This window comes from Pongo abelii, chromosome 3, assembly GCF_028885655.2.
Source record: "Pongo abelii isolate AG06213 chromosome 3, NHGRI_mPonAbe1-v2.0_pri, whole genome shotgun sequence".
NCBI lineage: Eukaryota > Metazoa > Chordata > Mammalia > Primates > Hominidae > Pongo > Pongo abelii.
The window spans coordinates 25,978,176-25,992,812 of record NC_071988.2 but is presented as its reverse complement, the minus strand read 5'-3'; the positions used below and the strand labels follow the sequence as shown (position 1 = coordinate 25,992,812).

General features: G+C 41.1%; 1 protein-coding gene across 3 annotated transcripts in view; it reads right to left on the bottom strand.

The window, feature by feature from the left end:
• Positions 1 to 13,143, bottom strand: part of STIM2 (stromal interaction molecule 2) — a 163,278-nt gene extending 150,135 nt beyond the window's left edge. The window contains exon 1 of one of the 3 annotated variants that reach the window (XM_054553805.2): positions 13,023 to 13,143. Coding sequence is in view for 2 of the 3 variants with exons in the window: in XM_054553804.2 (XP_054409779.1) it covers positions 10,008 to 10,419 (412 nt within the window). In the remaining variant the exon portion in view is untranslated. Of the gene's footprint in view, positions 1 to 10,007; positions 10,586 to 13,022 lie in introns of those variants that run through there. The other 2 variants (XM_054553804.2, XM_024246345.3) reach the window with 2 other exon arrangements.
• Between the last annotated feature and the right edge of the window lie 1,494 nt (positions 13,144 to 14,637).

Sequence of the window (14,637 nt, the reverse complement as noted above, 5' to 3'; positions counted from 1 at the left end):
GCCACTGGACAATAAAGATCTAGAATGTAACATTAATCACAATGTTTATATCTGGTACTTCTCCAGCCTCATTTCCTGATTCAACTCCATATATACCTTATGCTTTAACATAAAGATCCTTGGCACGGGGGGATTTTTAAAGTACAAACTATTTGAGAGCAATCCTAAATTTCTGTTATATGTACTAACTCATGGAGATAACCTCACAGGGATTCTCTAAAGATTAAATTGGATGAAACATACAAAATGCCTGGCAAAAATTTAAATCCCACATGCAAATATGGATGATGCTGCACTGCGAACAGGCCCAGCATTGACTCTGTCATCCTGGGTATTTGGTAATTCACAACCATATTTAGCATTCTCAAATGTCAATGCCTATAATAATCTCACTCCCCACCCAGCTTCCTCACTTCACACCTATGGTTTTCCACCATGCCTTTCTCTATCTGACAAACTCATACATTCTCGGCACATACTTCTACTCTGGATATTTAAAAAAAGAAAACAAAAAAGGATTCACTAATAACCTACTAATAACCTGCATCTCCACATCAAAATTAGTAACTCCATCTTTGTAATTCAGTAAAATACAGCACATAGCCTTAGGCCCTTTTACCCTTATCACAATGTATCATCACCCTTTAAGTGGGTATGCCTTCTAGTAGACTACAAGGTAGGGTGAATATCTTACTGATCTTGAAATTCCAAACACCCAACTGGTGTCTGACACATAGGACTCACTGAAATTTTTCATTTGCTTGCTTGTTTCTTAATAAAGTATACAAAAGAGTGAAAAAGGAATGATACCTGAAAACATGTACATCTATCCTATATCAGTTAAAATTTTTTTAAACTATAGTTATTTATAATTATACTTTGTTCCAAAGAAGGGGGGAGACTTATTTTTTAATACTGCAAATGTATAACAAAAACTTCCATTAAATATTCTAATATATATTTTGTTATAACTTCAGTAAGGCATAATGACAAAAAGTAGATATATTTAAGGTATACAATTTGATTTGATATATGCATACATTATGAAATATTCACCACAATGAAGCTAATTCACATAATCCATCACATCACATCCTTACCTTTTTTTTTTTTTTGGTATGTTAAGAACTCTTAAGGTCTACCCTCTTCACAAATTTCAAGTACAGTATGTGATACTATTAACTACAGTCATACTGTTGTACATTAGATCTCCAAACTTATTTATGTTGCATAACTGAATCTTTGTTCTTGAAGTTTCAACACCTCTCCATTTACTCCTTTCCCTAGCCCCTGGTAACCACCATTCTACTCTGTAAGTTTGATATTTTCAGATTCCATGCAGTATTTGTCTCTCTATGTCCGCATTATTTCACTTAGCATAATGTCCTCCACGTTCATCCATGTTGCCACAAATGGCAGGATTTTCTTCTTTTTTAATGCTGAATAATATTTCATGGTGCAAGTGCGTATGTATCACATTTTCTTTATGCATTCATTGATGAACGTTTAGGTTGTTTCCATATCTTGGCTATTGTGAAAAATGCTGAAAAGAACATAGCAGTGCAGATATCTCTAACAGATATTTTCAGTAAATGTAGCAAGGATACTAGATAAGCTACCACAGTAGTGGCCTTTTAAGAAACAAAATATTTATACATATTTTCATATTTTTAGATTATGCAATCCACTCTCAGGCAATTTTCAGGTTTACATTTTAAAAAGTTTTTTTTAATTAGCCATCTGTGGTGCCTCACAGCCTGGGAGGCTGAGGCGGGAAGATTGATTGAGTTTGAGGCTGCAGTGAGCTATGATCATGCCACTGCACTCCAGCCTGGGCAACAGAGTGAGACTACATCTCTAAAAATAAATAAATACATAAATGTTTTTAAATAGTCAATTTCAGCATCTTTATATTTCTAGTTACTCATACCATAGCTGGCACAAAACAGTCACTAAATAATGTTTAAAACTCTATGCACACACAGACATATTCACCAACGACTGGCTTTCTCACTTTAACCCTCTATAGTTCTTTTTAGGACCCATATGTAACAGACCTAGAACCAAACAAACTTTTTTCTTCCTTTTTTTTTTTTTGGAGACAGGGTCTCACTCCGCCGTCCAGGCCAGAGTGCAGTGGCCTGATCAGGGCTTGCTGCAGACTTAACTTCCCACAGGCTCAGGTGATTCTCCCATTTCAGCCTCCTGAGTAGCCAGGAATACAGGTGCACATCACCACGCCTAGCTAATTTTTTTGTATTTTTTGAGAAGATGGGATTTCACCGTGTTGCCCAGACTGGTCTCGAACTCCTGGGCTCAAGTGATCTGCCCATCTTGGCCTCGAAAAGTGCTGGGATTACAGGCATAAGCTACAGCGTATGACCCCAAACAAACACAGAATAAACATCAGAGGGTATAGTTACAAATGCAAATTCAAAAATAGCCAGGGGTACCTACAATTGCACTTTAGCTTTTCTTTCTTAATGTGGTACCCAGAAGAAAGAAACGCCGAGGATTAATACAGTCTGAATATGTGTGGCAAAGCAGAAATAAGAGCTAAACATGACAATGGTTCAAGGCATCGGGGAAACAGAGCAAAAATTACATATACGTCGTTAACGAAAAGGTTAGAGATTTATTGCTGGAAAACAGGAATAAAGAAGGCGGATTATCTAGTTATCCAACATCAGATTTTTTAAAAAAGAAAAAAAATTACAGTAATAGAAAACATGGGCCTGTGCAACTTGCAGTGTGCTGAGCAGGAGACAAAAACTTCAAACAAGGGTTTAAAAAGCCTTTTTACTTATTGAGAATATTGTAAGAAACTACAAATCACTTTCACTATCCTAGGGGGTTTTGATGAGGCTGCTTATGATAAGGCTGTTTAGTATTCTGTAATCACATAAATGAGATATTCATTTCAAGCATTTTTTAAATTAAAATCCCAGCACTTAATTCAATAAAATAGTTTTTGAGGTGTTTCAGTTCCATATAATGTCAAGTTTAGGAAGATCAAAAAGAGGAAGAGAAAATGAAAATGACTAGAGAAAAAAAGTTACACAGAGGTCAGGATCCATAAACACACATAAAAACAAATCCATATGCAAAAAGAAACACTTGGACAGATACAGGTACTTGGGCTCTGAGATGAATGTTGGTCCAAGTAAACTGCGCTTGCCAGGCTCTGTGGCTCCAATCAGCCTGTGTGTACTGGAGGGCAGTTACCACTATCTTATGAAAGCACTGAATAGACATTATTAAACATTCTGCAACTGCTCCTAGCCTTAATCCTGAAATTGTTTCACTTTAAAGGATATGGCTGACAAAGCCTAGTAGAAAGGAAATTACTCTCGGGACAGCAGCCATGATGCTTGTGCTATATCACACCAAGGGCCAAAGGAAATAAAGCCAAAAATCAAATCAGTCATTGGCTTGGGGTTCCCTATCCCCAATTTAGAACTTTCCTAGTAATGAAGTTCTCCGAGGAGGAAATGTTCAGCTAGACTAGAGGAACAGGAGGCTGAGAACAGAGACTTAAGAGGGAACCACCCTTAAAATCAGCAACAATGAAACTAGTCAAGGAAAAGTTACAGAAGGTAGAATTGGACAGTGTCAAGAAAGACTGACTATCCAATGTATACTAATATAAAGATCTAGATAGCTAAAGAACAGAACAAACCTTTTAGATTTGGCATTAGAAATCATCATCTATAGATTAAGCTTGAAATTCACACAACAATGAAATTCAGAAGTTAATATTGAAACAAGTAATATGCCAGTAGTCTGAAATATTGTTATTCATAGCTAAGGGGTCAGGGGAGACTTTGACTCTTGATTTATAACTTTAGTTTAATCTGGCAACACTTATCCTTTTTATACATGGAATTCTAAAAGCTTTATATAAGCATTTTATAGCAAATATATTGTCTTTGGATATCAAAAGTTTTTTGGTTTTATTTGTCAAACAACTGGCAAATACATTTGCAACTGTTTTTCTGTCGACAACTTTGTAAATCATCACATAAGCCCAATTATATTTTTTAAAAAACTAATCTTTATATTAAGAAATGGGCACATTTGAAATAATGAAGATTCTCTATCACAAATAGTGTGTTTCTTCTTGGATTTTTCAAGGGCTTATACTAATTTAAATCATTCTATAAATTCTGTATGCTTAATGCTAAAGGTAATTTTTATTTCTTAGACTTCATATAAATAGCCAGATTCCTTTCTAAGCTAAGAATAAAGCCGATTTTATAAAATTTCATCTAAACATTTTCACAGCCACTCCATAATTAGAATTCTCAAGACCTCTCCTTCTAAATAGTTTCCTAACTGACATCCTTATCTCTGTTATCTCCTCATTGCCATCCACCCAGAATTAGCTTTCTCAAACACAAAGGACATGTCACCCCCATCTTCAAAAACCACAATGCCTCTCACCTCCTAATGACAGGATATAGATTTGCAACTTCAAGAGTTTATTAACAAAACACTCTGAAAGTTCAAAATGCCTTTTACCTTAAAAATTAAAATATATTTACATTTTCCCTAACGTGCATATTTAGAAACCTTCAAATAGTTTTATATCTCTCAAATAATCTAATAAAATGGATATGCCAAGAAAAGGTATCATATTTGTCCTGGATGTCTCATTCTTCCCAGTATACAGCCGAGTACCCCAGTTTTAAATGTGCTGACATTTTGATACATACTGAATACACTAGGGAATTGTAAAGCTCTTGATAATTTGGCCCCAACCTTCTTTCTTCTTGCATTCCCCACTACTCTATATATACCTTATACTTAACTCTAAAGAAAAGTATTTACCCCCTATTCTTGCATATGCCTCCTCCCAGAAAGCCTTTTCACTTATCTCCACAAGAAGTCCTACCTATACATCAAGGTCCAGCTCAAATCCTGCCCTCCTCCAGGTAATACTCTCTAACAACCTCTTCCTTTCTCCTACACTTTGCAGTCCCTTGTGGTGCTAATCACAATCCATCACATATTGTTTGTATAAGGATGCATACAACATACCAGCTAAGAATCCAAGCTTTGGAACCAGAGAAACCCTGGTCAATCTCTAACTCTGCTACCTACTAGATGTGAGCTTGGGCAAGTTACTTAAGATCATCTAGCATGTTTCCTAATCTACTATATGAAGATAAAGACAGCAACAATAGAAACTGAGGACTACTTGTGGGGGAGGTAAGAGGAGGGGTAAGGGTTGAAAAACTATTGAGTACTATGCTCTCAGTACCTGGGTGACGGGATCATTGGTAACTAAAATCTCAATATCACGCAACAAACCCAGGCAATGAACCTGCACATGAATCTAAAATAAAAGTTGGAATCTAAAATGAATCTAAAATAAAAGTTACAAGGAAAAAAAAAGTAGCTATCTAACAGTATTAGTCTCAGAATCAAAAACAGTGATGTATAATATAAAAAGCACTTAGCACAATACTAACACATAGGAATAGTTTAATAAATGTGCCTATTATTACCTAGTCTGAGTACAAAATGGTCAGATCTACATCTTATTCTTTAATTCTTTCCAACTTCTCTTTTGTGTTATTCTGCTGGTACTTAATAATTATTTAGTTAATAAAATCTGATCAATTCAGAAGTAAATTCCTAGGTAGATCTTAACAAGGTAAAGTCCAAACTCCAGTAAATGTCAAAAAATGGCTTATTATCCATATTATTAGCAGTTAGTTTTAGTATTAGCTTCGCCAATATATACATTAACTATCATATTACATAAATGCAGATGTCCGACAATCATTGTGAAAGTGTTCACACCACAATTATCATCAATGATTAGGCCACTATCAAAAATCCTTGATACCATTACGCAAAAAGGCCTAAATTAATCTGAAAATACTAGCATGTATCCAGCCACAAAGCAAGCCTTTGGCAAGCTAAATCATCCCGTGTCCTCCTTTTGCATAAAAGGAAGCTAAATCTTGGATCCACTTTTCTAACTGGCCCTCTGAATGCTTCCTGTGCTATGAGATTCCCAACAGAGGCCAGTTCTGCCATGATATTCTTAAGAGTACCAAGGGATGCAATGTTTCCAGACCAATTAGATTACTACCAATTCTTAAATGTTCAGAATCGACTAGATCAAACAGATATGAAGAGATTCTTTAATCTTGTAGTTAGCAACAATAATACAACTACAGCAATGACCAAAGACTGGTGAAGAAAAGCACTGGTAATGATACTAAAGGGGAAAGAGAAAGAGGATATAGTAAATGATGGCTTTAGGAAGTTCAGAAAGAGCAACGTCACAAGAGGAACAAAGGTCTCTCAGGCTATCTGAATCCACTTTGAGTCTACAGTCACAATGGAAACACTAACATGTGTAAGTTATTCGTAAAATATTACTGAAAGCAACATATATATCCCACAGGCAAACCAACTACTAATAAAAATAAATAAGGAATACAACTGATCTCATTAAAAGTTCAGTTTCACATTTTGCCAATGACAATCATGCTAATTTGAGATATTTCCATCTAAATTAATGAAAGCCCCACAACACCGATGTGTGTAACAGTACTGGGTAAAGTAGCCATTCTAAATGGTATTATATGTGGTATCATATGTTGAACTAAGAATATATTAAATCTTAATTGAGATTTTAATACTTCTAAGAGACATGTTTTTATATATGTATATTTCTAATAACATGCCAAATCAGTGAAATGGTATTACAGTTAAGATAAAACTTTCACAGAGGCACTAAAGAATGTTACTTTAATTCATTCTTTAAAAGGATAGAGGCAAATATTTTCAGTTAAAATTTGTTTTTAAAAATTCTGAAAATTAATTCCATAAGAAATAATGTAATGTTTCAATTACTCGGCATTTTTTTGTTTGTTTCCCTTTCATAAGCTATTTCTCAGGGACCCTATCTGGATGAGATCGGTCACTCCCTACCGGGATCAATTCATCTGTTAGGCAAAGAAGGAAAAAAAAAAAAGTATTGTTTTGAGTTATTAAAGCACTGCTTTAGAATACAATCACCAAGCTCTCAGTCACCTATCCCTAACTTGCTTTAAATTTCAATCACTTTCAAAGTAAGTGCTCTAAATATATAAGTGCTGTATATGTAATTTAAAACCCTTACTATATAATGTTATGAATATTGGTTCCGTCTCATCAAAAACATTTGTACACTGAATTCTGAAAAGGTAATATTTAAAAGGAAAAGAAAATATAAACCTGTATTCATTATGACAATGGGTCTGTTTATTTGGATGATCTGTATAGTTTTGAGCAGTAACAGTTTATTTGAGCAAATAAACACAGGATAATTTAAAGGCAATTTACCCTTAAAGTACACTAAATCCCTCAAGTAAAACACTTGAGAGGCAAGCTGCAGTGAAAAAGAATGTTTTATACATTTTATTAGTCAAAGGCTAACTCTTACGGAGCTTCTAAAGGTAAGTATTAAAAATGCCAATCTCGAGAGGAAAACAGAAAAGTGATTTTGGCTGTCATTTTGCAGAGCTATTAAGAATACTCACAGCTAAATCACAACTTTAATCAGGAGCCAAAGAGACCAATTCTTCTCTCAGAATGCTTTCAAAAATTTTCAATTTTCAAAATTCACGTGAGGTTTAGTTCTCTTATTACTGATGCTCTACTCCATCTCTATCCATTAACGCTGCCTAGAATATGACACCACACCACAGTATTTTGTAAACTCAGTCTACGGTTTTACTTCCTGAAGTGTACACTAATGCTAATAAATTAGGTTCTAGGCTTTGCATAACATTTACAAATAGAACCATAAAAGAAAGCACTATTCATACACTCTTAAGAATGGGAAAGAGCCCTATAGAGGTCATATAGTTCAAAGAAATTTTCAATATTTTCTAACTTCATCATAGATTTTCAATTTACCTTTACCAAGATATGGGTGCTATTGACTGTATTTACATAAACTTATTAAAATAACAATTTAATTTGTATATTGTGTAGTTTTATGATTTAAACTTTAAGTGGAAATGTTTAACTTGTTAAAAATCAATATTCTGACAAAAGGAAAGTAAAAGAACATTAGAAATAATTCCAGGGTATTCTTCTAGCAAACTTATTTTAAAGCCCTATGGCACAAACTCATTTTGTGTGGGATTCAATCATCGGATTTTTTTCCAGTAAGAATCACCTTTTCCCCCAACGCCTTAAACAAGTATAGAGAAATTTAAGTCTTAAAAAGGATTGTAAATGGCTTATTAAAATTCCATCTGAGCAATTTTCTTGATGTGATCTACACAGTATAAAATATACTTATTAGCAGTCAGTAAATACTAAATTTTCTGAATTGCTTGCCTTTTTACCAATTACTTTTTGACAGAGCATTAGCCAATTATGTATTAACCAAATCATTCTATTCGAGAAACCTAGAACCACTTATACCTTCTAGAAGCCTAAATATTTCTGCTCCTTCCCTTTCTGCATGAGGCATTAAATCTTCAAATTATAGTCTTATCTATCAACTTTCCTAATAATCACTATTCTTCACTATACTGTTACTTGCCACATTTTTATTTGGAGAATAAATACTATTCAAGCATAAAGCTGTCTGACCTATCTTCTCACTCAAACTGTACTATGCTCCTAATACTGATTATTCTATAATCACTTTATCCCAGTTACCCAATTGGTAGGTTTGATGTATCAAGTTCCATTTAATAGGGCTTGATATGCTTCAGGGTAAGTTAAACATGCTGACCATTATGTTCTATACTCTACATCCTCCAAAGCTTTTAAAGTTTACCAACATCCTTCTTCTCTCTAGAATAGTAAATATCCTATCATAGAACCCAGAGAAACTGCTTGGCTTTAAAGAATACAGTTTCTGAGCACTTGTCAGAGAAGCTGTTAGTAACTTCCAGACGCCCGCTGGACTATCATTTTGGTTAAATTAATCACGGGTCATCTTCTGCCACTTTAAACTTTTTAGTCTTACAATTATTGTAGGAAATCTACAGCTCTACTTTAAAAATAAGTGAAATACTAAAAAAAAAAAAAAAAAAAATCATTATTTTAGCTCCATTACTTTTCCCAAAGAAATCATTTCAGGGTCCTTATATCATAACTTTTACTTAAACCCCAACTGATCAGTTGTACATAACACCGGAAGGCTTTAAAAAAGGATACAATTCTGCACTTAACCTTACAAAACACGTTTCCAAGTTTTCAATTACGAGAACGTTCTATATAAAAAAAAAAAAAAGGTGCTGGTGCAGTCTATCAGAACTGTGCTGCTAGCTGCAAGCCCCAAGTATGCTGCACTTTGCAAATTTTAGGTATAATTTCTGGTTACCTGCTGAGGTTTCTGCACGCTTTGTCACCCACTGATGCTCCCATCACCAAAAACACTTTCCATCACTTAAAACGGCCTCCTTCCACCCCGCAAAAAATGCACAGTAAACTTAGGCATTTCTGCATACTAACACGGAACCACTAATATCACTAGGTATTATGGCTCTCAAAGAATCCCCATTAGCAGGCTCCCCTGGGACGTTGTGCTCAAGCGGGGCTTTGAACCGGTGAGACTCGCTGCCAGCTGCATTTGCAAAAGCAGCACCAGAGATAGACTCAATACCGCAATGCCGCTGCTGACTTTTTCTAGCAGCTTCAAAAAAAAAAAAAAAAAAATCAGCCCAGTCCCCTGCAGACCCTGCTGGCACTTCTGCAACACGAAAGAGAAACCACCGCATTGCTTAGCTTGGAAGATCGGAGAGCCCGACTGAAGGGAGGGGAATCAGTGCCGTCGAGAGGCTCGGCGAGGGCGGGGTGTCGGGGTGAAAAGGGAAGACGTCCGGAGTGCAGGGGACCGCGACGAAGCAGCAGCCAGGGCTCCGCATCGCGCTCTGGCCGGGGCCGTGGAATAGCGGACGTCCGGCGGAGATGCTGGCCTCTGCACGGGATGGGGGTCCCACCGCTGCCGGCCGAGCCCCGCCCGCCGCCCCCCGGCCCCTCACCTGTCATGAGCGCCGGGCTATCGCCGGCCGCCGCGGCGGGAGAGGAGGCGGCAGTTGCGACAGAGCCAGTCGCCCGCCGCCCGCGGAGGTGCCGGGGCACCAGCTCGCATCCGTCCGCCGCTCCGGCTACCAACAGCCCGAGCACCAGCAACGCAGCCCAGCGCCGCCGCCGCCGCAGCCAGCCCCAGGCTGGGCCAAGAGTCGAGGCGGGATGAGGGCGCCGAGGAGGAGCCGGGTGAAAGCGCAGCGGCGCCCCGGCCGCCTGCAGCTCGCCCGCTCCGCGAGGCGCCGCCACCGCCGCCGGCGACTCCTCCGGCCGCCCCCGCCGCCTCAGACGCGGGCTCCCGCCGGGCGCCAGCCTGGTCCCATCGGCACCGGCGGCCTCCGGAGCTCTGATCCCGGCTGCGTTCATTGGTTCCGGTTATTTAAAAAAAAAAAAAAAGGTGGGGGGGTAGAAAGGTACGGCGTCTTCAGGCGGTGCACAACACCCGCGCTGCTGCTGCGGCGAGACCGGGATCCGCTGCTCTGGCGCCGCCAAACACCAGCCCCAGCGCCCGCGCCGCCGCCGCCGCCGCGGCGCATCCCCCCGCCCCCTCCGGCCGGCGCTGTTCGTAGTACCACGCTCCGCCGGGACGCCTCCCTCCCCTCGCACATTCGCTCGCATACCAATCCCCCGCCTCCCTCACGCCCTCCACGGCGCAGGCGCGGCGCTGCTGTATTGCGCGTGCGCGGCATCCCAGCCCCGCCCCGGAGGCGTTCCTGGACGGACGGTAGTACCGCGGGGCGGTTGCTAATGCTTTAGCGAGCCGGGAAGATAGGGGGCGGGGAAGAAGAGGGACGTGTACCCCTCCCTCATTCACGATACCACCGCGAGGGGGAGTGGGGGGCTACAAGGGGGCGGAGAGAAGAATCCAGAGGTCCCACATCCTGAGGGCGAGTTTCAGCCTCGTGGAGGGCAGCGAAAGTAATTGCATGGATCAGGAAAATCTTGCAATCAGAAAACAGCAGCGTCCCCGTAATTTCAATATAGGTGGGGCTTACAAGTGGCTGGCTGTTTAGACGCGGTTAGCATAGCTTAGCGTTTTATTTACTTGCCAAACATTTCACAAAGCGCGTGCTATGTGTGAGTGTACCAGGCATTGCTCTAACCGTTTCACACATTTGCATGCTATAACTCCAAGATTATCGTATCCCCATTTTACGAATGAGGAGACGAAGGCCCAGAAATGTGAAGTTGTCCCCAATATCCCACAGCTAATTCATGGGAAATGAGCGAGATTTAGCAGCCACTGAAAAGGCCTATTTAAGAAAATTTATTCTAGCCTCTGACTCTCCTAGGTACAGACATTTACCTGAACTCATCACCTTCCACCCCCATCCCATCCCATCGACTCTGTGCTGTATCCTGAACCGGCTGACAGAATAATGATGTAGACTTGACTTGTTTTCGCCAACCTGGAATGAAGCAAAGCTCTTGTGCACCCGAGATCTGCTCTGTGTTGTAAATCCTGTTCAGACCTGGTCTAATTGGTTTGAATAAATAAAGAACCGGAATCTTTCTCATCCAAACTAGTTGCCAGCATATTTTTAAGGCCACCTCCCTTCAAATTTAAAAGGAAGTGTTGAATGTAATGTCACTATAAATTAAAAGCCCTGGAAATTCACACGCAAAGAGGCATTCTTTCTCCCAGGGGCACAAAATTGTTTAAAATTTGCAGATAGGGTTATTAAACACGAAGATCCTTTTGCCATTGGGTTTTGTTGGTTTGATTCTGCTTATTGGTTTGTTTGCTTGCTTTCTCAAGCCAAGAAGATACTCAAATTACATTCTCCTAAAGTATTTCTTAGGTAGCCTGGCCAAGATAACCACAAATATCGTTTATTGTGGAAGGGCAGATGCACACTTTAGAAAAGAATCAAGGATGTCTTTGAGGCTAAGTCAATCTATCAACAGTTATTTCTCAGCAGACTTCTTGTGGGCATAGTGTTCAGGTGGCAATTCCTTATAGGGCAACCGGGAGATTATATTTCCCCTGCTGAAAGGCACAGCGATGAAGTCACACCAGAGTGCTGAGTGCCCACCAGAGAAGATAATTCTGCTGGGGGACCAGAACAATATAAATAACAAGCTTGTTCCTGCTCTCCAGGAGGCATTTCATTTATTAAATGTTTACTGAGTACCTAGTAAGTGCCAGGCAGGGTACTGAGTGGTGAGGGTTAGGCAAGAGAAACACTTGAAAAAGCCAATTAAGTCAGCAGTCAGGGCTATGAGATAAACAGCACAGTCCCATGACTAAGGCATCTTACAATCTTTTTAAGGAGATAAAATTTACACCCATTAAACAATTAGAGGCTAATAGGTAGTAATCAGTTGCTAAATGGTGTAGTGCAAACTGTTACAGCAGTAACTGTATAAAACCACGAACAAATTAACAAATCACAGGGGCCAGGAGTCTTTAAACAAAGATGATTTAGAATTTTTTTCTTCTTTTAAAGATAGGGAGGGCGTTGACATTGAGAGTGTATTGGATTGGAGTTATAAGTGTTTATTCCTCTCACTACTGGAACCGGAAAGGAACTAGGGATCCGGCAAGCACTAAAAAGACCAAGGCCAGGCAGGCCAGGGGCCAGGAATAAACCCTCCACCGCAGATCATCTTTGCCACAGGTATAGAAGTTTCCAGCTGTTAAATGAATAGCCGGAATGCACCTTGCTGAACAGAGAGAGGTACGTGTCACTGTGCATCACAGTATAAACCTAAGAACAGAAGGAGAAAATCCATTCCTTGGCAAGAAAAGCCCAACTCTAGAATTATATATGCTTCTATTTGCAAGCCAAACATAAGACTCCAAATGAGGCAATCGCTTACCTTTCTCCCCAGGTTTCCTTTCCCACCTCCACGCTTTTGTTTTCCCTTTCCTTTCCCTTGTTCTCACCACCCCAAAGCTTTCTCTCCTTCCCTGTCGCCAAATCCCATTCAAAATCTACCCTGAGGCCCTTTGCCTTGGCACTTACCCGACTCCTACAGCCAGCCTATACCTCTCAATGTCCAAACCTCATGATATGCCTTTTTTTTTTTCAGAACGTCTTCACTGTCCCATTTTCACCAAATCATGACTTCAAACACCTGATGGGCAGCATTGAGCTCTAGAATCAGGCAAACCTGAAAGAAATAGCAGTTCCACCACTTTTCAGCTGTGTTACGTGCAGACAGGTTAATCTGTCCTCAGTTTCCCCACTTTTAAATTGGGGATCCAACCATGCCCGCCCCACAAGGTTGTTAGCGGCAGCGGGAGAATAAACAGGGAAAGCCCTTGCGCGGAGCCCGGCACACAGATGCGTTGCCATCCCTTGGGGAGAACTGGCTCTGGGCGTGCATTCTAAGCGTGTTCTTGCCTTAGGATAAACGCATCGCACTTTGCCCATGTTGTTTGATTGCATTTTCTTGCAAATCCCAAACTACTGGGCGCGCCCTGCACAGACGCACAGCAGGATCCGTGCACCGGCTCCTCCCCATCCCAGAGACAAGCCTGCCCTTCCCAAGAGTCGGGCTCCCTATCTCCCTCTTCTCCCCTCGCTCCCGCACAGCCCACAGCGCGCCGCCAGCTCGGACTCGGAGAACCGGTTCCCGACCGGCGGGCGCGGCAGGGCGCCTGCGCCACCGCAGCCCCGCGCATGCCCACTGCCTCCTGCCGGCTTCCCCCAGGTGCGCGAGTTCTCAGGCTGCTGGGTTCCGGGACGCCGCGAGCCGCGGCCCGCCCGGCTTCCGGCTCCCACTCTGTGGGCGGGGCGCCCGGCCGCCGCGAGATGACGTCACCGCGTGGGCGGGCGCGGCGGGCTGTCAGTGAGGAGGGCGGTGGGCGTGGGGCGGTAGTAGGGGTGGAGGTATAGAAGTGGGGAATTCCGGCGCCTCGCCCTCCCGCTGATCGTCTGCTTCCCGTCTTTGACTTCCCCGCGTGGCCCTGGAATGTCGGGACTGACCCAGCAGGGTGGTCCAGCGTGGTTCGCTTGCTCTTGATGGTGAAGCCCCTAGGAGAGCTGCCTTTGGTGGAAACCCTGTTAGGTACCGAGTTTTCCCGCTGACTCTACAAACGCTAGCAAGGGACTCGAGGTGCTGACAACTTTGGAAACACCTCTAAAGTGATATAGATAATGTGATGGCTCCATTCGATCAATGAAGCCCTAGCATAAAAATGGGGTCCTCAAATTGTTTAATAAAGCACTAGGAATAAAAGTGACACCGTGGAAGTAACTCATTAGCAAGACCCTTGTCCCTAAACCCAATAAAGTATGAAATAATCCTCAAGTGGTGTAGTGAAGGTGGAAAATTTATTGCTGCTTTCTCTGGGAGCAGAGGAAGGAAGCCTTTTTAAGTGTCTTGCATCCAGGGTAGGAAGTTAAAAACTCCAGATTTAACTAACATAGTTTTTTAAAAGCCACTCAACAGAAGCAAGTTAACTTTGCCCGCTGAAGCCCAGTACAGAGGGCGTGGGGGTGAGTCGTTTATATTATTAAATAGGATATGTTTGCTCTATACTGCTTAATTTGAGGTGTTACATGAATATTATTGATCACATGATAACTGACAGGTGCTGAAGCAGTAGGAATGTTGACATTTTCCGTAAAAAGA